This window comes from Pristiophorus japonicus, chromosome 7 (genome assembly GCF_044704955.1).
Source record: "Pristiophorus japonicus isolate sPriJap1 chromosome 7, sPriJap1.hap1, whole genome shotgun sequence".
Classification (NCBI taxonomy): Eukaryota; Metazoa; Chordata; class Chondrichthyes; family Pristiophoridae; genus Pristiophorus; species Pristiophorus japonicus.
In genome coordinates this window covers 86995044-87016641 of record NC_091983.1, presented here as the reverse complement: position 1 = coordinate 87016641, position 21598 = coordinate 86995044, and the positions used below count along the sequence as shown (strand labels likewise).

General features: G+C 45.1%; 1 protein-coding gene across 5 annotated transcripts in view; it reads right to left on the bottom strand.

Annotated features, from left to right (window-relative positions):
* Window positions 1–21598, bottom strand: part of otofa (otoferlin a) — a 655153-nt gene that overhangs the window by 593859 nt on the left and 39696 nt on the right. For all 5 annotated transcript variants that reach the window (XM_070884403.1, XM_070884404.1, XM_070884402.1 and 2 more), the window contains exon 2: window positions 20110–20168. In XM_070884403.1, the coding sequence (XP_070740504.1) occupies window positions 20110–20168 (59 nt within the window). The remainder of the gene's footprint in view (window positions 1–20109; window positions 20169–21598) is intronic.

The following is a 21598-nucleotide window of genomic DNA, read 5'->3' as shown; positions in this document are numbered from 1 at the left end:
GTTCCTATGAGAGCATGCAGAAATCAAGCGCAGGCAGTGGAAAGAGCATGCGGCAAATCAGTCCCACCCACCCCTTCCCTCAATGACTATTTGTCCCACCTGTGACAGAGACTGTGGTTCTCCTATTGGACTGTACAGCCATGTAAGAATTCATGTTAAGTGGAAGCAAGTCTTCCTCGATTCCAAGGGACTGCCTATGATGATAATGACATGTCAATGTCAAAACACTGCACAGCATGCTAATCTATTACGCCTCTGACCAGATGCACAGTGCTTTCAAAGGTTTATGCAGCAACATAAAATTGCTTATGCAGGGCTCTGTATTAATGTGTTCTAAGGTGTGTTCTATAAATATATTAAGAGTAAGAGGGTAACTAAAGAAAGGATAGGACCTATTAAAGACCATGAGGGCGATCTTTGTGTAGAGGTGGAAGATGTTGGTAGGGTTCTTAACGAATACTTTGCATCTGTTTTCACAAAGGAAACTGGCAATGCAGATACTGCTATTGAGGAGTGTGATATTCTGGATGAAATAAATATAGTGAGAGAGGACATATTAAGGGATTTAGCAGCTTTGAGTGTAGGTAAGTCCCCAGGCCTGGAAAAAATGCATCCCAGGCTGTTGAATGAGGTAAAAGAGGAAATAGCAGAGGCATTGACCATCATTTTCCAGTCCACTTTGAATCTGGGAATGGTGCCGGAGGATTGGAGGACTGCTAATGTAGTACTCTTGTTTAAGAAGGGAGAAAGGGATAGGCTGAGTAATTACAGGCCTGTCAGTCTAACCTTAGTGGTGGGAAAATTATAGGAGAAAATCCTGAAAGACAGGATAAATCTGCATTTGGAAAGACAAGGATTAATTAGGGACAGTCAGCACGGATTTGTTAAGGGACGATCGTGTTTGACTAACCTGATTGAATTATTTGAGGAGGTAACCAAGAGAGTCGATGAGGGTAGTGCGTACCATGTAGTATATATGGACTTTAGCAAGGCTTTTGATAAGGTCCCACATGGTAGACTGCTCATGAAGATTAAAGCCCATGGGATACAAGGCAAAGTGGCAAGTTGGATCCAAAATTGGCTTGGAGGTAGGAAGCAAACGGTAATGATTGATGGATGTTTTTGTGACTGGAAGGATGTTTCCAGTGGAGTGTCACAGGGCTCAGTACTGGGTCCCTTGCTTTTTGTGGTATATATCAATGATTTAGATTTGAATATAGGGGATATGATTAAGAAGTTTGCAGATGACACTAAAATTGGCTGTGTGGTTGATAATGAAGAGGAAAGTCATGGGCTGCAGGAGGATATTAATCTACTGGTCAGGTGGGCAGAGCAGTGGCAAATCGAATTTAATTCAGAGAAGTGTGAGGTGATGCACTTTGAGAGGGCTGATAAGGAAAGGGTACACATATTGAGCGGTAGACCACTTAATAGTGTAGATGAACAAAGGGACCTTGGAGTGCTTGTCCACAGGTCCCTGAAAGTAGCAGGCCAGGTGGATAAGGTGGTTAAGAAGGCATATGGAATGCTTGCCTTTATTGGCCGAGGCATAGAATATAAGAGCAGGGAGGTTATGCTTAAATTGTATAATACGCTGGTTAGGCCACAGTTGGAGTACTGCGTGCAGTTCTGGTCGCCGTATTATAGGAAGGATGTGATTGCACTAGAGAGGGTGCAGAGGAGATTTACTAGGATGCTGCCTGGAATAGAGAATCTTAGTTATGAGGACAGATTGGATAGGCTGGGTTTGTTCTCATTGGAACAGAGGAGGTTGAGAGGAGACCTCATTGAGGTATACAAAATATTGAAGGGCCTGGAAATAGTGGATAGTAAGGGCCTATTTCCATTGGTGGAGGGGTCTATTCAGAGGGTGCATAGTTTTAAGGTGGTTGGTGGAAGGTTTAGAGGAGATTTGAGGAGGGCCTTCTTTCTGCAGAGGGTTGTGGGGATCTGGAACTTGTTGCCTGGAAGAATGGTGCATACAGCAACCCTCACCACTTTTAAGAAATGGTTGGATGGGCACTTAAAGTGCAGTAACCTGCAGGACCTAGAGCTGGTAATTGCAATTAGACTGGATGACCTTTTGTTGGATGGCGCAGATATAATGGTAAGCACTGCAGGGAATAGAATTCGGCCAGGGTGATCTCCTGGACTAGCTCGATCATCTGGATGGGTCGGAGAGGAATTTTCCCAGATTTTTTCTCCCTAAATTGGACTGGGTTTTGCTTTGTTTTTTGTATCTCCCAGGAGATCACATGGCTCTGGTTGGGGTGGAGTGTAGAATGTTTCAGTGTAAGGGGTGTTAGAAACATAGAAAACATAGAAACATAGAAAATAGGTGCAGGAGTAATCCATTTGGCCCTTCGAGCCTGCACCACCATTCAATAAGATCATGGCTGATCATTCCCTCAGTAACCCTTTCCTGCTTTCTCTCCATACCCCTTGATCCCTTAAGCCGCAAGGGCCATATCTAACTCCCTCTTGACTATATACAATGAACTGGCAACAACAAATCTCTGTGGTAGGGAATTCCACAGGTTAACAATTCTCTGAGTGAAGAAATTTCTCCTCATCTCAGTCCTAAATGGCTTACCCCTTATCCTTAGACTGTGTCCCCTGATTCTGGACTTCCCCATCATCGGGAACATTCTTCCCGCATCTAACCTGTCCAGTCCCGTCAGAATCTTGTAAGTTTCTATGAGATTCCCTCTCATCCTTCTAAACTCCAGTGTATAAAGACCCAGTCGATCCAGTCTCTCCTCATTTGTCATTCCCGCCATCCCGGGAATCAGTCTGGTGAACCTTCACTGCACTCCCTCAATAGCAAGAACGTCCTTCCTCAAATTAGGAGACCAAAACTGAACACAATATTCCAGTTGAGGCCTCACCAAGGCCCTGTACAACTGCAGCAAGACGCCCTGCTCCTATACTCAAATCCCCTAGCTATGAAGGCCAACATACCATTTGCCTTCATCACCGCCTACTGTACGTGCATGACAACTTTCAATGACTGATGAACCATGACACCCAGGTCTCGTTGCACATCCCCTTTTCCTAATCTGCCGCCATTCAGATAATATTCTGCCTTCGTGTTTTTGCCCCCAAAGTGGATAACCTCACATTTATCCACATTATATTGCATCTGCCATGCATTGGCCCACTCACCTAACCTGTCCAAGTCACCCTGCAGCCTTTTAGCGTCCTCCTCACAGCTCACACTGCCACCCAGCTTAGTGTCGTCTGCAAACTTGAAGATATTACACTCAATTCCTTCATCTAAATCATTAATGTATATTGTAAATAGCTGGGGTCCCAGCACTGAGCCCTGCGGCACTCCACAAGTCACTGCCTGCAATTCTGAAAAGGACCCGTTTATCCCGACTCTTTGCTTCCTGTCTGCCAACTAGTTCTCTATCCACATCAGTACATTACCCCCAATAACATGTGCTTTGATTTTGCACACCAATCTCTTGTGTGGGACCTTGTCAAAAGCCTTTTGAAAGTCCAAATACACCACATACAAACATAGAAATATAGAAAATAGGTGCAGGAGTAGGCCATTCGGCCCTTCGAGCCTGCACCGCCATTCAATGAGATCATGGCTGATCATTCCCTCAGTACCCCTTTCCTACTTTCTTTCCATACCCCTTGATCCCCTTAGCCGTAAGGGCCATATCTAACTCCCTCTTGAATATATCCAATGAACTGGCATCAACAACTCACTGCGGCAGGGAATTCCACAGGTTAACAACTCTCTGAGTGAAGAAGTTTCGCCTCATCTCAGTCCTAAATGGTCTACCCCTTATCCTAAGACTTTGTCCCCTGGTTCTGAACTTCCCTAACATCGGGAACATTCTTCCCGCATCTAACCTGTCCAGTCCCGTCAGAATCTTATACGTTTCTATGAGGTCCCTTCTCATCCTTCTAAACTCCAGTGAATAAAGGCCCAGTTGATCCAGCCTCTCCTCGTATGACAGTCCGGCCATCCCTGGAATCAGTCTGGTGAACCTTCGCTGCACTCCCTCAATAGCAAGACCGTACTTCCTCAGATTAGGAGACCAAAACTGAACACAATATTCCAGGTGAGGCCTCACTAAGGTCCTGTACAACTGCAGAAAGACCTCCCTGCTCCTCTACTCAAATCCCCTCGCTATGAAGGCCAACATACCATTTGCCTTCTTCACCGCCTGCTGTACCTGCATGTCCACTTTCAGTGACTGATGAACCATGACACCCAGGTCTCGTTGCACCTCCCCTTTTCCTAATCTGCCGCCATTCAGATAATATTCTGCCTTCGTGTTTTTGCCCCCAAAATGGATAACCTCACATTTATCCACATTATACTGCATCTGCCATGCATTTGCCCACTCACCTAACCTGTCCAAGTCACCCTGCAGCCTCTTAGCGTCCTCTTCACAGCTCACACCACCACCCAGTTTAGTGTCATTCGCAAACTTGGAGATATTACACTCAATTCCTTCATCTAAATCGTTAATGTATATTGTAAAGAGCTGGGGTTCCAGCACTGAGCCTTGCGGCACTCCACTAGTCACTGCCTGCCATTCTGAAAAGGACCCGTTTATCCCGACTCTGTTGCCGGTCTATCAACCAGTTCTCTATCCACGTCAGTACATTACCCCCAATACCATGCACTTTGATTTTGCACACCAATCTCTTGTGCGGGACCTTGTCAAAAGCCTTTTGAAAGTCCAACTACACCACATCCACTGGTTCTCCTTTGTCCACTCTGCTAGTTACATGCTCAAAAAATTCCAGAAGGTTCGTCAAGCATGATTTCCCTTTCATAAATCCATGCTTACTTGGTCCGATCCTATCATTGCTTTCCAAATGCGCTGCTATTTCATCCTTAATGATTGATCCCAACATTTTCCCCATTACTGATATCAGGCTAACCAGTCTATAATTACCCGTTTTCTCTCTCCCTCCTTTTTTAACAAGTGGTGTTACATTAGCTATCCTCCAGTCCATAAGAACTGATCCAGAGTCGATGGACTGTTGGAAAATGATTACCAATGCATCCACTATTTGTAGGGCCACTTCCTTAAGTACTCTGGAATGCAGACTATCAGGCCCCGGGGATTTATCGGCCTTCAATCCCATCAATTTCCCTAACACAATTTCCCGCCTAATAAAGATATCCTTCAGTTCCTCCTTTTCACTAGACCCACTGTCCCCTAGTACATTTGGAAGGTTATTTGTGTCTTCCTTTGTGAAGACAGAACCGAAGTATTTGTTCAATTGGTTTGCCATTTCTTTGTTCCCCATTATAAATTCACCTGAATCCGACTGCAAGGGACCTACGGTTGTCTTCACTAATCTTTTTCTCTTCACATATTTATAGAAGCTTTTGCAGTCAGTTTTTATGTTCCCTGCAAGCTTCCTCTTGTACTCTATTTTCCCCCTCTTAATTAAACCCTTCGACCTCCTCTGTTGAATTCTAAATTTCTCCCAGTCCTCAGGTTTGTTGCTTTTTCTAGCTAATTTATATGCCTCTTCCTTGGCTTTAACACTATCCTTAATTTCCCTTGTTAGCCATGGTTGAGCCACTTTCCCCATTTTATTTTTACTCCAGACAGGGATGTATAATTGCTGAAGTTCATCCATGTGATCTTTAAATGTTTGCCATTGCTTATCCACCGTCAACCCTTTAAGTATCCTTTGCCAGTCTATTCTAGCCAATTGACGCCTCATACTGTCAAAGTTACCTTTCCTTAAGTTCAGCACCCTAGTTTCCGAATTAACTGTGTCACTCTCCATCTTAATAAAGAATTCTACCATATTGTGGTCACTCTTCCCCAAGGGGCCTCGCACAACAAGATTGCTAATTAGTCCCTTCTCATTACACATCACCCAGTCTATGATGGCCAGCTCTCTCGTTGGTTCCTCGACATATTGGTCTAGAAAACCATCCCTAATACACCCTAGGAAATCCTCCTCCACCGCATTGCGACCATTTTGGTTAGCCCAATGAATATGTAGATTAAATTCGCCAATGATAACTGCTGTACCTTTTACTGCACACATCCCTTATTTCTTGTTTGATGCTGTCCCCAACCTCATTACTACTGTTTGGTGGTCTGTACACAACTCCCACTAGTGTTTTCTGCCCTTTGGAATTCTGCAGCTCCACACATACCGATTCCCCATCATCCAGGCTAATGTCCCTCCTTAGTATTGCATTAATTTCCTCTTTAACCAGCAACACCACCCCGCCTCCTTTTCCTTTCTGTCTATCCTTCCTAAATGCTGAATACCCTTGGATGTTGAGTTCCCAGCCTTGGTCACCCTGGAGCCATGTCTCCGTGATGCCAATTACATCATATCCGTTAATTGTTGTCTGCGCAATTAATTCGTCCACCTGGTTCTCCCTTGTCCACTCTACTAGTTACATCCTCAAAAAATTCCAGAAGATTTGTCAAGCATGATTTCCCTTTCAGTTGCAGTTGTGTGATGTGGATTGGTAAGGCTGGGTGCTCTTTGCCTTTTCGTCATTGTTCATAGGTTTATATGTAACCTTTAGGGCTGCTGACCAAGGGCCGTGCGGCTCTATGTCGGCTGGTATGGACACGATGGGCCGAAATGGCCTCCTTCTGCGCTGTAAATTTCTATGCTTCTATGTTTCTATGTTGTTTCTTTAAGATTAATTCTGAAAACATTAGCCCTCTGGTATTATTGTACATGACTCATGTGCCCCTAACCATAAGCTGCTATACTCAGCATTTTTTTCTCCAGCTTTTACAAGTGACTAAAATCGTCAGCGGATAAATGTGCTCTGTGATCATTTCATAGAGCTAATTTAAAAAAAATTATATTGCACTTGTTGGGGTCATTATCTGGGCAACAGTTAGAGTGAACTTTACCTGTAGCAGTAAATCACATTTCACTCTGTAAAGTATTAGCATTTTTACACTATTCCTGATTCTTTAAGACTGTATAAAGGAAACGGGAGAGGGCAGCTTTTAGCTATCAGGCAACTGGCTGGCAGAGCAAATTGGGTTGGTCAACGGTTCTTTCAGCCTGGAGGCCCAGTCCATGTCAGGGGCCTGGCCTCCATTAAAATGTCACTGGTGAACTGCATGCCCTGAACGGGCATCCCGCTGCAAGTCGCCGACATTGAACCGGTCCAATATAAGAACATAAGAACATAAGAAATAGGAACAGGAGTAGGCCATACGGCCCCTCAAGCCTGCTCCGCCATTCAATAAGATCATGGCTGATCTGATCATGGACTCAGCTCCACTTCCCTGCCCGTTCCCCATAACCCCTTATCCCCTTATCGTTTGAGAATCTGTCTATTTCTGTCTTAAATTTTTTTCAATATCCCAGCTTCCACAGCTCTCTGAGGCAGTGAATTCCACAGATTTACAATCCTCAGAGAAGAAATTTCTCCTCATTTCAGTTTTAAATGAGTAGCTCATTATTCAATGATCATGCCCTCTAATTCTAGTCTCCCCCATCACTGGAAACATCCTCTCTGCATCCACCTTGTCAAGCCCCCTCATAATCTTATACGTTTTAATAAGATCACCTCTCATTCTTCTGAATTCCAATGAGTAGAGGGTCCAACCTACTCAACCTTTCCTCATAAGTCGACCCCCTCATCTCCGGAATCAACCTCATGAACCTTCTCTGAACTGCCTCCAAAGCAAGTATATCCTTTTGTAAATATGGAAACCAAAGCTGCACGCAGTATTCCAGGTGTGGCCTCACCAATACCCTGTATAACTGTTACAAGACTTCCCTGCTTTTATACTCCATCCCCTTTGCAATAAAGGCCAAGATTCCATTGGCCTTCCCGATCACTTGCTGTACCTGCATACCATCCTTTTGTGTTTCATGCACAAGTACCCCCAGGTCCCGCTGTACTGTGACACTTTGCAATCTTTATTCATTTAAATAATAACTTGCTCTTTGATTTTTTTTCTGCCAAAGTGCATGACCTCACACTTTATAACATTATACTGCTTCTGCCAAATATTTGCCCACTTACTTAGCCTGTCTATGTCCTTTGCAGATTTTTTGTGTCCTCCTCACACATTGCATTTCCTCCCATCTTTGTATCATCCGCAAACTTGGCTACGTTACGCTCAGTCCCTTCTTCCAAGTCGCTTATATAGATTGTTGTAAATAGTTGGACGGCACAGAAACTGACCTGGCCGACAGGAATGTCAGTCCCTAGGAGGGAGCGATCATGGAGGGGGAAGACAGGGTGGCTGTCCAAGTCATTCTTATGGAGACTGGAGAAGCACTCTGCTCTTCCTATGCTCCTCCCATAAAAATACATTTAGACTTACCTTTTTGGGGCTTCTTCCTCTTAACAACCAGATTTTACTGAGCAGAGCATCCATGGTGCAGACTCTGCCCAGAAGGCCATTACAATTGTATCAGGGTCCTATGTCTGTCATAGGGACTTCAGTACATAAATCTAGGCTGACACTCTAGTGCAGTACTGAAGGAGTGCTGCACTGTCCCAGATGCTGTATTTCAGGTGAGATGTTAAACCGAGGTCCTGTCTGCTCTCTCAGGTAGACGTAACCTGGGAGTTCCTGGCCAAAGACCGCCCTAGGTGGAGGAAGACCATTCGGAAGGAGCACCTTGAGTCTCGTCGTCGAGAGTGATACACTCAATATAAAAGATGAAACTGAGTACTGTGTACAATGAGCAAGTGTGACCTTAGCTCCTTTAATAAGATTCCAGAGTGCAGGTACCTCGTGGGTGGCCTGCTTATATACTGTGCACCCAAGGGATGCTGGGATCCCTTGGGACTCCAACAGGTGTGCCCTCTGGTGGTCAGGTGTAATGCAAGTTACAAGGGGTTAAATACATAACATCACTCCCCCGTGAAGTCAACAGTACACTTATTTACAAGGTGAGATGATCTGGGGCTTTTCGCTTCCTTGTCCATCGTCTCGGTACAAATGCGGGTGTGGGTGGGTTGGTCAGTTCTTCACTAGTCTGTTGGGCAGCTGGCCTTGCCGGGCTGCTGGGGATGATGAGTTTGGTTTCGTGGTCAACCATGATGTCAGTTGCCACTTGTGTGTGTGTTGGAGGGTCAAAGTTGGTGGTGTCTTCATCGGGTTGCTCGTAGTTGTTGAAGCGCAATTTGATTTGGTCCAAATGTTTTCTGCACGTTAGTCCATTGGCCAATTTGACCTGAAACACCCTACTCCCCTCTTTGGCTGTGACCGTGCCAGCGAGCCATTTGGGACCATGTCCGTAATTGAGCACAAACACAGGATCATTGATCTCAATATCGCGTGACAAATTTGTGCGGTAATGGTACATGCTTTATTGATGGCGCTTGCCCTCCACGTGATCGTGGAGGAGATCAGGGTGGACAAGAGAGAGCCTTGTTTTAAGCGCCCTTTTCATGAGCAGCTCAGCTGGGGGAACCCACGGTGAGTGAGTGGGGTCTGGTGCGGTAGCTGAGCAGCACTCGGGACAACCGGATCTGCAGGAAGCCTTCTGACATACGTTGCAAGCTTCGCTCGATGGTCTGAACTGCCCGTTCTACCTGGCCGTTGGATGCGGACTTGAACAAGGCAGTTGTGACGTGTTTGATCCCGTTGCGGGTCATGAATTCCTTGAATTAAGCACTGGTGAAGCACAGCCCTTTGTCGCTGACTAGGATATCAGGCAAGCCGTGCGTGGCAAACATGGCTCGTAGGCTTTCAATGGTGCCGTGGACGTGCTTACAGACATTATAGCACATTCAATCCATTTTGAGTAAGCATCCACGACAACCAAAAACATTTTGCCTAGAAATGGGCCCGCATAGTCTACATGGATCCTCGACGGTTTGGAGGGCCACGACCACAAACTTAGCACTGCCTCTCTGGGTGCATTGCTCAGCTGAGAGCAAGTGTTGCACTGGCGCACGCATGACTTTAAATCTGAATCGATTCCCGGCCACCACACACGGTATTTGGCTATGGCTTTCATCATTACGATGCCTGGGTGGGTGCCGTGCAGTTCACATATGAATATGTCTCTGCCTTTCTTGGGTAAGACCACATCATTGCCCCACAACAGACAGTCCGCCTGCAGGGACAACTCATCTTTGCGTCTGTGGAACGGCTTAATCGCCTTCTGCATCTCCGCTGGGACAGCGGACCAGCTCCCATGGAGGACACAGTTTTTTACCAAGGACAGTAAAGAATCCTGGCTGGTCCAGGTCCTGATCTGGTGGGCCGTAACGGGGGACTTCTCATTCTCGAATGCCTCAATGACCATGAGCAAGTGCGCTGGCTGTGCCATTTCCACCCCGGTGGTGGGCAATGACAGCGGACTGAGAGCATCTGCGCAGTTCTTTGTGCCCGGTCTGTGGCGGATTACATAGTTGTATGCCGATAGCGTGAGCGCCCACCTTTGGATGCGGGCAGAGACATTGGTATTAATCCCTTTGCTCTCAGGGAACAGCGATATGAGCGGCTTGTGGTCAGTTTCAAGCTCAAACTTGAGGCCAAATAATGACCCCATAAATGCACGCCAGAGCCTCTTTTTCAACCATGCTGTAGGTCCTTTTGGCCTTGGACAAACGCCTGGACGCATAAGCGACCGGTTGCAAAATCCCCGATTCATTAGCCTGTTATAACACACACCCGACCCCATATGACGACGCAACGCAAGCTAGCACTAATCGTCTATAAGAGTTATACAAGACAAGCAGTTTGTTAGAACACAACAGATTTCTGGCTTTCTTAAAGGAAGCCTCTTGTGAATTCCGCCATATCCAGTCATCTCCCTTGTGCAGTAGCGCATGTAGGGGTTCTAGCAGGGTGCTTAATTACCGAAATAGTTAAAGAATCCCAGGAACGACCGCAGCTCCGTCACATTCTGTGATCGCGGTACGTTCTTGATGGCCTCCGCCTTGGCGTCGGTGGGTCTGATGCTGTCTGCTGTGATTCTCCTTCCCAAGGACTCGACATCCTGTGTCAGGAAAACACACTTCGAGCATTTCAACCTGAGCACCATGTGATCCAACCTCCTCCAGATTCTTCAAGTGCTCCATGGTATCCCGACCAATATGTTGTCCTGGAAGACCACTGTACAAGGAACCGACTTTTGCAGGCTCTCCATGTTCCACTGGAAGATCGCCGCGGCCGACCGAATCCCGAACGGGCACCGGTTGTAGATAAACAGACCTTTATGCATGTTGATGCAGGTGAGGCCTTTCAAAGGCTCCTCCAGCTCCTGCATCATGTAGGCCGAGGTCAGGTCCATCTTCCCTCCAGCCAAGGTCGCAAATGGGTAGTGGGTACTGGTCCTGTCGCGAAAATCGGTTTATCGTTACTTTATAGTCCCCACAAATTCTAACGGTGCCGTCCTCCTTAAGTACTGGGACAATCGGACTGGCCCAGTCATTGAATTCCACTGGTGCGATGATGTCTTCTCACTGCAGCCTGTCCAACTCAATTTCCACTTTTTCACGATCATGTACGGTACCGCCCGAGCCTTGTGGTGGATGGGTGCGTACCGGGAACCAAATGGATCTGCACTTTCGCCCCCGAGAAGCTTTTGATGCCTGGCTCGAACAACGATGGGAACTTGCTCAGAACTTGGGTACATGAGGCGTTGTCGACGGACGAAAGCGCTCGGATGTCGTCCCAGTTCCAGCGGATTTTTCCCAGCCAGCTTCTGCCAAAAAACGTGGGGCCATCCCCTGGTATAATCCACAGCGGGAATTCGTGTACTGCTCAGTCATAGGAGACTTTGACTTCTGCACTGCCAATTACAGGGATTAGTTCCTTGGTGTAAGTCCTTAGTTTGGTGTGAATGGGGCTAAGCTTGGGCCTGTGTGACTTTTTGCCTCACAGCCTATCGAAGGCCTTTTTACTCATTATGGACTGACTTGCCCCGGTGTCCAGCTCCATAGATACTGGAATACCATTCAGTTCAACTTTCAACATTATTGGTGGACATTTCGTAGTGAACGTATGTACCCCGTACACTTCTGCCTCCTCAGTACTTGTCTCCAATTCAGCCTGATCCACTGGAGATTGATCTTCCTCTACAATGTGGTGGTTTGCAGGGTTTGCAGGGTTTGCAACATGCCTGTACATTCATTGGAGGTGTTCCATTGTTCGGCAACCACTGCACGCATAGTGCTTAAAGTGGCATTGATGGGGCCTTCGCAGCGCCAACAAGGTGTTAACTGCCTCGCATTAACGATTGATGATGGTCTCTGGGTTATCTGAGGTCGGGCAGCAGCAGCCGGCGTGTACATTCTGCCATGTACATTTCTGCTCGAGACCGACGTTACTTTATGCACAGTACTGACTGAAACTTCTTTATTCTGCAAAATCTGCTTGGTGTTGTCGCTGGTGGACCTAAATGCCTGGGCTATCGTTATGGCTTTACTTAGATTCAGAGTTTCTACAGTCAACAGTTTGCAAAGGATTTTCTCATGGCCAATGCCCAGTAGAAAAAAGTCTCTGAGCATTTGTTCTAGGAATCCCTCAAACTCACAATATCCTGCGAGGCGCCTTAGTTCGGCGACATAACTCGCCACTTCCTGGCCCTCCAATCGTTGACACGTGTAGAACCGATATCTTGCCATCAAAGCGCTTTCCTTAGGATTTAGGTGCTCCCGGACCAGCATACACAATTCTTCATAGGATTTCTCTGTTCGTTTTGCTGGGGCCAGGAGGTTCTTCATGAGGCCATATCTTGTTGCCCCACAGACAGTTAGGAGGATCGCCCTTCATTTGGTAGCGTTCTCATCCCCTTCCAGATCGTTGGCCACGAAGTATTGGTCGAGTCTTTCCATGAAGGCCTCCCAATCGTCCGCTTCTGAGAACTTCTCCAGGATGCCGACTATTCTTTGCATTTTCACGCAGTTGTTCGTTACCTCGTCGCCAATTGATACACTCATAATAAAGGGTGAAACTGAGTACTGTGTACAATGAGCAAGTGTGACCTTAGCTCCTTTAATAAGATTCCAGAGTGCAGGTACCTCGTGGGTGGCCTGCTTATATACTGTGCACCCAAGGGATGCTGGGATAGCTTGAGACTCCAAAAGGTGGGCCCTCTGGTGGTCAGGTGTCATGCAGGTTACAAAGGGTTAAATACATAACAGAGAGCATGAAGAAAACAAGCGCAGGCAGCGGAAGGAGCGTGCGGCAAACCAGACTCATCACGCACCCTTTCCTTCAATGACTGTCTGTCCCACCTGTGACAGAGGATGGGGAAGGGAACCTATGCAGCAAGATGGGGCGAAGTAATATGGAGTCAGAAACAGATGGTAGAAAGGTAAAAAGCAATAGTGGAAGGCCGAGTAAACAAAGGCAAGAAACAAAAAGGGCCACACTGCATCATAATTCTAAAAGGACAAAGGGTGTTAAAAAAACAAGCCTGAAGGCTTTGTGTCTTAATGCAAGGAGTATCCGTAATAAGGTGGATGAAGTAACTGTGCAAATAGAGGTCAACGGATATGATGTGATTGAGATTACAGAGACGTGGCTCCAGGATGATCAGGGCTGGGAACTCAACATCCATGAGTATTCAACATTCAGGAAGGATAGAATAAAAGGAAAAGGAGGTGGGGTAGCATTGCTGGTTAAAGAGGAGATTAATGCAATAGTTAGGAAGGATCAAGGGGTATGGCGAGAAAGCAGGAATGGGGTACTGAAGTTGAATGTTCAGCCATGAACTCATTGAATGGCGGTGCAGGCTAGAAGGGCCGAATGGCCTACTCCTGCACCTATTTTCTATGTTTCTATGTTTCTATGACATTAGCTTGGATGATGTGGAATCTATATGGATAGAGCTGCAGAACACCAAAGGGCAAAAAACGTTAGTGGGAGTTGTGTACAGACCTCCAAACAGTAGTAGTGATGTTGGGGAGGGCATCAAACAGGAAATTAGGGGTGCATGCAATAAAGATGCAGCAGTTATCATGGGTGACTTTAATATGCATATAGATTGGGCTAACCAAACTGGAAGCAATACGATGGAGGAGGATTTCCTGGAGTGCATAATGGATGGTTTTCTAGACCAATATGTCAAGGAACCAACTAGCGGGGAGGCTATCTTAGACTGGGTGTTGTGTAATGAGAGAGGATTAATTAGCAATCTCATTGTGCGAGGCCTCTTGGGGAAGAGTGACCATAATATGGTGGAATTCTACATTAGGATGGAGAATGAAACAGTTAATTCAGAGACCATGATCCAGAACTTAAAGAAGGGTGACTTTGAAGGTATGAGGCGTGAATTGGCTAGGATAGATTGGCGAATGATACATAACGGGTTGACTGTGGATGGGCAATGGCAGACATTTAGAGACCGCATGGATGAACTACAACATTTGTACATCCCTGTCTGACGTAAAAATAAAAAAGGGAAGGTGGCTCAACCGTGGCTATCGAGGGAAATCAGTGATAGTATTAAAGCCAAGGAAATGGCATACAAATTGGCCAGAAATAGCAGTGAACCTGGGGACTGGGAGAAATTTAGAACTTAGCAGAGGAGGACAAAGGGTTTGATTAGAGCAGGGAAAATAGAGTACGAGAGGAAGCTTGCAGGGAACATTAAGACGGACTGCAAAAGTTTCGATAGATATGTAAAGAGAAAAAGGTTAGTAAAGACAAACGTAGGTCCCCTGCAGTCAGAATCAGGGGAAGTCATAATGGGGAACAAAGAAATGGCAGACCAATTGAACAAGTACTGTGGTTCGGTATTCACTAAGGAGGACACAAACAACCTTCCGGATATAAAAGGGGTCAGAGGGCCTCATAAGAAGGAGAAACTGAGGGAAATCCTTATTAGTCGGGAAATTGTGTTGGGGAAATTGATGGGATTGAAAGCCGATAAATCCCCAAGGCCTGATGGACTGCATCCCAGAGTACTTAAGGAGGTGGCCTTGGAAATAGCGGATGCGTTGACAGTCATTTTCCAACATTCCATTGACTCTGGATCAGTTCCTATCGAGTGGAGGGTAGCCAATGTAACCCCAATTTTTAAAAAAGGAGGGAGAGAGAAAACAGGGAATTATAGACCGGTCAGCCTGACATCAGTAATAGGTAAAATGATGGAATCAATTATTAAGGATGTCATAGCAGCGCATTTGGAAAAAGGTGACATGATAGGTCCAAGTCAGCATGGATTTGTGAAAGGGAAATCATGCTTGACAAATCTTCTGGAATTTTTTGAGGATGTTTCCAGTAGAGTGGACAAGGGAGAACCAGTTGATGTGGTATATTTGGACTTTCAGAAGGCTTTCGACAAGGTCCCACACAAGAGATTAATGTGCAAAGTTAAAGCACATGGGATTGGGTGTAGTGTGCTGACATGGATTGAGAACTGGTTGTCAGACAGGAAGCAAAGAGTAGGAGTAAATGGGTACTTTTCAGAATGACAGGCAGTGACTAGTGGGGTACCGCAAGGTTCTGTGCTGGGGCCCCAGCTGTTTACATTGTACATTAATGATTTAGACGAGGGGATTAAATGTAGTATCTCCAAATTTGCAGATGACACTAAGTTGGGTGGCAGTGTGAGCTGCGAGGTGGATGCTATGAGGCTGCAGAGTGACTTGGATAGGTTAGATGAGTGGGCAAATGCATGGCAGATGAAGTATAATGTGGATAAATGTGAGGTTATCCACTTTGGTGGTAAAAACAGAGAGGCAGACTATTATCTGAATGGTGACAGATTAGGAAAAGGGGAGGTGCAACAAGACCTGGGTGTCATGGTACATCAGTCATTGAAGGTTGGCATGCAGGTACAGCAGGCGGTTAAGAAAGGAAATGGCATGTTGGCCTTCATAGCGAGGGGATTTGAGTACAGGGGTAGGGAGGTGTTGCTACAGTTGTACAGGGCCTTGGTGAGGCCACACCTGGAGTATTTTGTACAGTTTTGGTCTCCTAACTTGAGGAAGGACATTCTTGCTATTGAGGGAATGCAGCGAAGGTTCACCAGACTGATTCCTGGGATGGCGGGACTGACATATCAAGAAAGACTGGATCAACTGGGCTTGTATTCACTGGAGTTCAGAAGAATGAGAGGGGATCTGACAGAAATGTTTAAAATTCTGATGGGTTTAGACAGGTTAGATGCAGGAAGAATGTTCCCAATGTTGGGGAAGTCCAGAACCAGGGGTCACAGTCTAAGGATAAGGGGTAAGCCATTTAGGACTGCGATGAGGAGAAACTTCTTCACCCAGAGAGTGGTGAACCTGTGGAATTCTCTACCACAGAAAGTTGTTGAGGCCAATTCACTAAATATATTCAAAAAGGAGTTAGATGTAGTCCTTACTACCAGGGGAATCAAGGGGTATGGCGAGAAAGCAGGAATGAGGTACTGAAGTTGCATGTTCAGCCATGAACTCATTGAATGGCAGTGCAGGCTCGAAGAGCCGAATGGCCTACTCCTGCACCTATTTTCTATGTATCCATGTTTCTATGTTTCTAGAGACTGTAATTCCCGTATTGGACTGTTCAGTCACCTGAGAACTCACTTTTAGAGTGGAAGCAAGTCATCTTCGATTTCGAGGGACTGCCTATGATGATGATGATGAAAAGACCCCATTGCATTATTTCGAAGAAGAGCAGGGGAGTTAGCCCCAGTGTCCAAGCCAATATCTATCCCTCAATCAACATAACAAAAACAGATTATCTGGTCATTATCACATTGCTGTTTGTGGGAGCTTGCTGTGCTGCATTTCCCACATTACAACAGTGACTACACTCCAAAAGTACTTCATTGGCTATACAGCGCTTTGTGACGTCCGGTGGTCATGAAAGGTCCTATATTAAGGCAAGTTTTTCTTTTCTTTTTTATAGGACTGCAATTTGCATAGATTAGTGAGACTTTAGCTTGATTCAGGTGGGTACTCCGGCCACCTGGTGAAAGGCCCCAGTAAAAATGATGGGGGAGCAGGAAGAGGGCGGTAAGTTTCCCTTCTTGATTTTAACTCCGGTATTGTTCAGTTTCCTTCACAGGAGAAGGTCACAAGACACCCCCCACCCCCCAACGTTGTTTTTTAAGAAGTTGATTTATATACTGGATTGCACTTGAATTGTAAAAAAGATAATTTGAAGTTTCCGTCTATTATCTTTAAAACTGCTTTCCTGGAGAGGATTGAGATAAAGCAGATCTTATTTTGAAGGTAAGCGCTATTCAACCATTGAATGCAATTCTACAAATCACAGAATCAAAGAATTATACAGCACAGAAGGAGGCCATTCGTCCCATCATACCTGTATCGGCTCTTCAAAAGTGATATCTAGGAAGTCCCACTTCCTTGTTCATTCCCCATAGCCTTGATTTTTTTTTCCTTTTCAAGTATATATCCAATTCTCTTTTGAAAGTTTAAGAAACAGCCATTTTGTTTTTTCGAAGGAATGCAGTGTCTTCATGAAAATGTGATTGGCAAGCATTTCATTCACATGTTCATAAACAAACACAATGAGGAAAATCAAGACAAACCACATTAGCATCATATCAATTGCAAGTGATATCATTACAATCACAATACAAGAGTCACTGGCACTTCTTCCCCAAACAGAAATAAAGACATTCCCATAGAAAATGTGTATTTAAATTACAAATTCTATCCCCCAAAGAGCTTAGAAGCTGATCTGATCTTATTAGTTTCCACAAGACAGAACAGAAATCTTACAATCTACTAATAAGCTGCTCTGTATTAAGATTTGCTCTGAGACAATTTCAGACTCTCAGAAGTTAGGATTTTTCAAATATTAGTTCTGCAGGAAAATTTGTGCAGCAATGCAGCATATTGCAGGTTCTTCAGATATTGACATATTCCACTTAACAGCCTATAGTTGCACATGTTCTACCATCAGCAAAGATAGTGGAAGCTTGTGTGGCACTTCATACTGAAGATCACTGGAGCTTATATATCTTTAATCGAACCCTGTGGGCATTGAAATCCATGTGTGAGAAGCCACAGTATAAAAAGTACCCAGCCTGAACTATAGCGCTGATCAACATGTGAATTTCAGTACATTCAGTATCTGGAATGAGAAAACATGTTTTAAATTAAAAGATGCTTATTTTATTGAGACTAAAGAATGTTCAAAATGAGCTGAATCAGGGATTGCACAGCTGCTTAGCACTGATGTTCCTACTAACCAGAGATTTGTTTTTTAGTTATTTTAAATGTTGAGCATGACTGTACCGGGAGAGTGACAGTACCGGGAGAGTGAGGGTACTGGGAGAGTGAGGGTACTGGGAGAGTGACAGTACCGGAAGAGTGAGGGTACTGGGAGAGTGAGGGTACTGGGAGAGTGAGGGTGCAGGGAAAGTGAGGGTGTAGGGAGAGTGAGGGTGCAGGGAGAGTGAGGGTGCAGGGAGAGTGAGGGTACTGGGACCGTACTGATTGATGACTGCATAAACTGTTCAACTTTCTATTTTTGGTGAATTTTTGTACTCATGAAGTTGTTGTTTATTGGACTGCAATATTGTCAAACAGCCAGTGTATATAGATTCAAGTAAGTTTCTTCACTGCCAAAAAGAACCACAAATAAAAATCTCATAATCAGCTGAGTTTACCTTAAGCTCAGTTTCTTGGCACTATCAGAAGAGACAAATGGCTTCAGTTAAATGTAACTAAAATATTACTAAAGATGTACAAAGTGTGCCCTTTAGTCCCAAGCATAATGGAAACTGGAATTCTGAGACCAAACATTCTAAATGTCAGGTTAGTATAAAAATATGAAAACTGTTGCAATTATTTTCCATTATGTGTGTATTAGCAATGGACAGTTCTTAGAAATTCGTAGAAATTCGTAGACAAATATCTAATGCAACGAATAGAATATCTTTGAAAATCAGTTCAAATAATAAGGTTACAATGCTGCTTTCATTTGATATTTTATTGTGTCTCATTTGTGGATTAACTCTGTGGGATTGGGCCTGAAGCTTGCAGCTGGTTTGCATGTTCCTACCAATATTATAATAGGTTTAATCTTTGGTTCTGCATTACCGTTGAGCAGACTTAACATCAGTTACTTCCTCCTTTGTTCAGAATGGCTGCTCACCTACTATATAAGTGTGAGAGAATAGGGCACTTGAGGATGCAGGCGTTAAGAGTCTGTCAGCAATGCCACTCTAAACTGTTAGCAGGAAGTGCACTTGCAGCAACATAGATCGGGCTACATAAGTTCTGTTATTTTTGTTGTGAGGACATTCACCAAAGAGCTGAACTGAAATCTTCTTAAACTTGCTCGTCTCTGTTTCCAGATGAGAAGTTATTCTCTGATTCTGAATTGTGAAGCAAACACCTCTTCTTATGCCAGTTGCAGAAGGATGTTGATCAAAATAAATCATTTCAAATCTCCTTACTTTTATGCAAAGCAGGTACAATTTTCTGGATCCCCTTGTTATTCATCCCACACCAAGCTTCATTCCGTTACATGAAATGGCATAAGCTAGCAAAGCTAAGGCATCAGAATTTGTTTTCTCTACACAATCAAATATATGTATACCACTACCACCACATTTATCTGCACGCTGGGGAAGTAAGGTATCTATGAATGGTTAACCTTTTCAAAAAATCAAACTTTACTATATAATTATAATTAGATAACGAATTTAGATATTTTATATATATATATATATCTGTTTGATAGCTGCCAGAATACAAAAAACATTGTGCTCAAACAAGCTCTTCCTCCAGATTTAAATATGGTCTTTTTATGTATTCAGTGATTGTTTAATCTCCATTATCATCACGCAATACATAACAAAACTCAGCAAAGCCTCTCATATGTATAATTATTAACAGCCACTACTGTGAAACCTTTCCGAGTCTAATTGAACAATAGCTCCAGAGGGTACCTCAGTTCTACTCAACAATAAAATTACACAGAAACACTTTAACAAGTTTTGTATAATGAAGAAATACTCCAGGATCACTTAAGTTACGACAGTAATATCATTTATTCTAATAAAAAATACAGTAAATACAGATGATCTATGATTAAAATTATTTAAACTCATGTGCATACAGTTTGAAGAATTGAACCAGTGAGTGCATATGAATCTGGTGTCAGCCAGAACACACATTTTTTCTAACTTCAATGCAGTTTGAATAATGAAAAATTGACAAGACAGATAAAATATTCTTACCTCATCAAATTGTGCCTCATCTTCACAGTTTTCTAGAACTCTTGTATAAAATGAGAGTCCTTGAAATTTCATAAAAAATCAAAAATCAGTCAAAAAAGACAACTGGAACAGAATGAAATGACATTTCACAAACTAAATACAATTATAGTTACAATTTAAAATGAACATTAATCTGCTTAAATCACTCAAAGTGACTCTTGATTGGGCCTTGTCAATTTAACCAATGAGCACTAAGCACTTTAAGCAAATTTGTGTTGGCATGTTCTCAGTGAAATAATGTGTGACAAAACTCAGGGTTCCAGAGGCCTAGTTTATGTTATGTACATGCGTGAAGGGCAAATGGTTATCTGCTTAGTAGTAATTTGAATATGCCAACGTTAGTTTTAGATTATAAAGGCAGGCGATGATTTGGAGGATGAAGAGGGGAAAGAAATAGATGGTTTGGAAGAAACTTTAGAGAAATATTTCATGAAGCATTAATGATCTAATTATTGAGATATTGCATTCTGGAATCAGTTAGCGAAACGATGGGGTGAAGCACATGTAACCCCAATTAGAAAAGGTATAATCAGGAATCACTATAATATGCATATGGGGAGGTTTAGTCTGTTATTATTGGCATGTAGTTTTCCTGTTTTTCAAGGTACTTAGATTCTTTTAGCAGTTGAGGAGAATGGACTTAAACTAAAATATTCTCGCCACAAATTCAATTGTTTGGTTATTTTGGGCCCAAGTTTCCACAAGAAAAAAAACGGGCGCCCCTCCGAGCTGGGCGCCCGTTTTTCGCGCCTAAAACGGCGCCTAAAAAAATCCTCGGTATTCTGCACCGACTTACAGGTCCTCTGGCCCTCGGCGCAGTCAGCACGAGCTGTGGGGGGGGCGGAGCCAGGTCCCGGCGCTGAAAACAGTGCTGGGACCTTTGCACATGCGCGCTACAGTCGGCACGCAAGTGCAGTAGCTCCAGGCGCCGAACTGTGTGGGAGGGGCCCGGAGCACGCAGCCCCTAGCCCTGGCCCAATGGCCTCACTGGGGCTGCGTGAATGAGGCTCCTCCCACGGCCAGCTCCTGCTCCCCGCCCAACCAGACCCGACATTGGCTCCCCCACCCACCCCCTGCCGACCAGACTCGACCCGACACCCGCTCCCCCCTGCCCCGAGACCCGACATCCGCTCCCCCCCCCCCCGACCAGACACCCGCTCCCCCCGACCCACGAGCCGACACCCGCTCCCCCCTGCCCCGACCTGACACCCGCTCCCCCCCCCCCCCACCGGACCCGAGACCCGAGACCTGCTCCCCCCCGCCCCGACCCGACACCCGCTCCCCCCCCCCCGCACCCCGACCCGAGACCCGCTCCCCTCCCCGCTCCAACCCGACACCCGCTCCCCCACCGCCCCGACCCGAGACCCGACCCCCGCTCCCCCCCCCGACCCAAGACCCGACCCCCGCCCCCCCCCGACCCGAGACCCGACCCCCGCTCCCCCCCCGACCC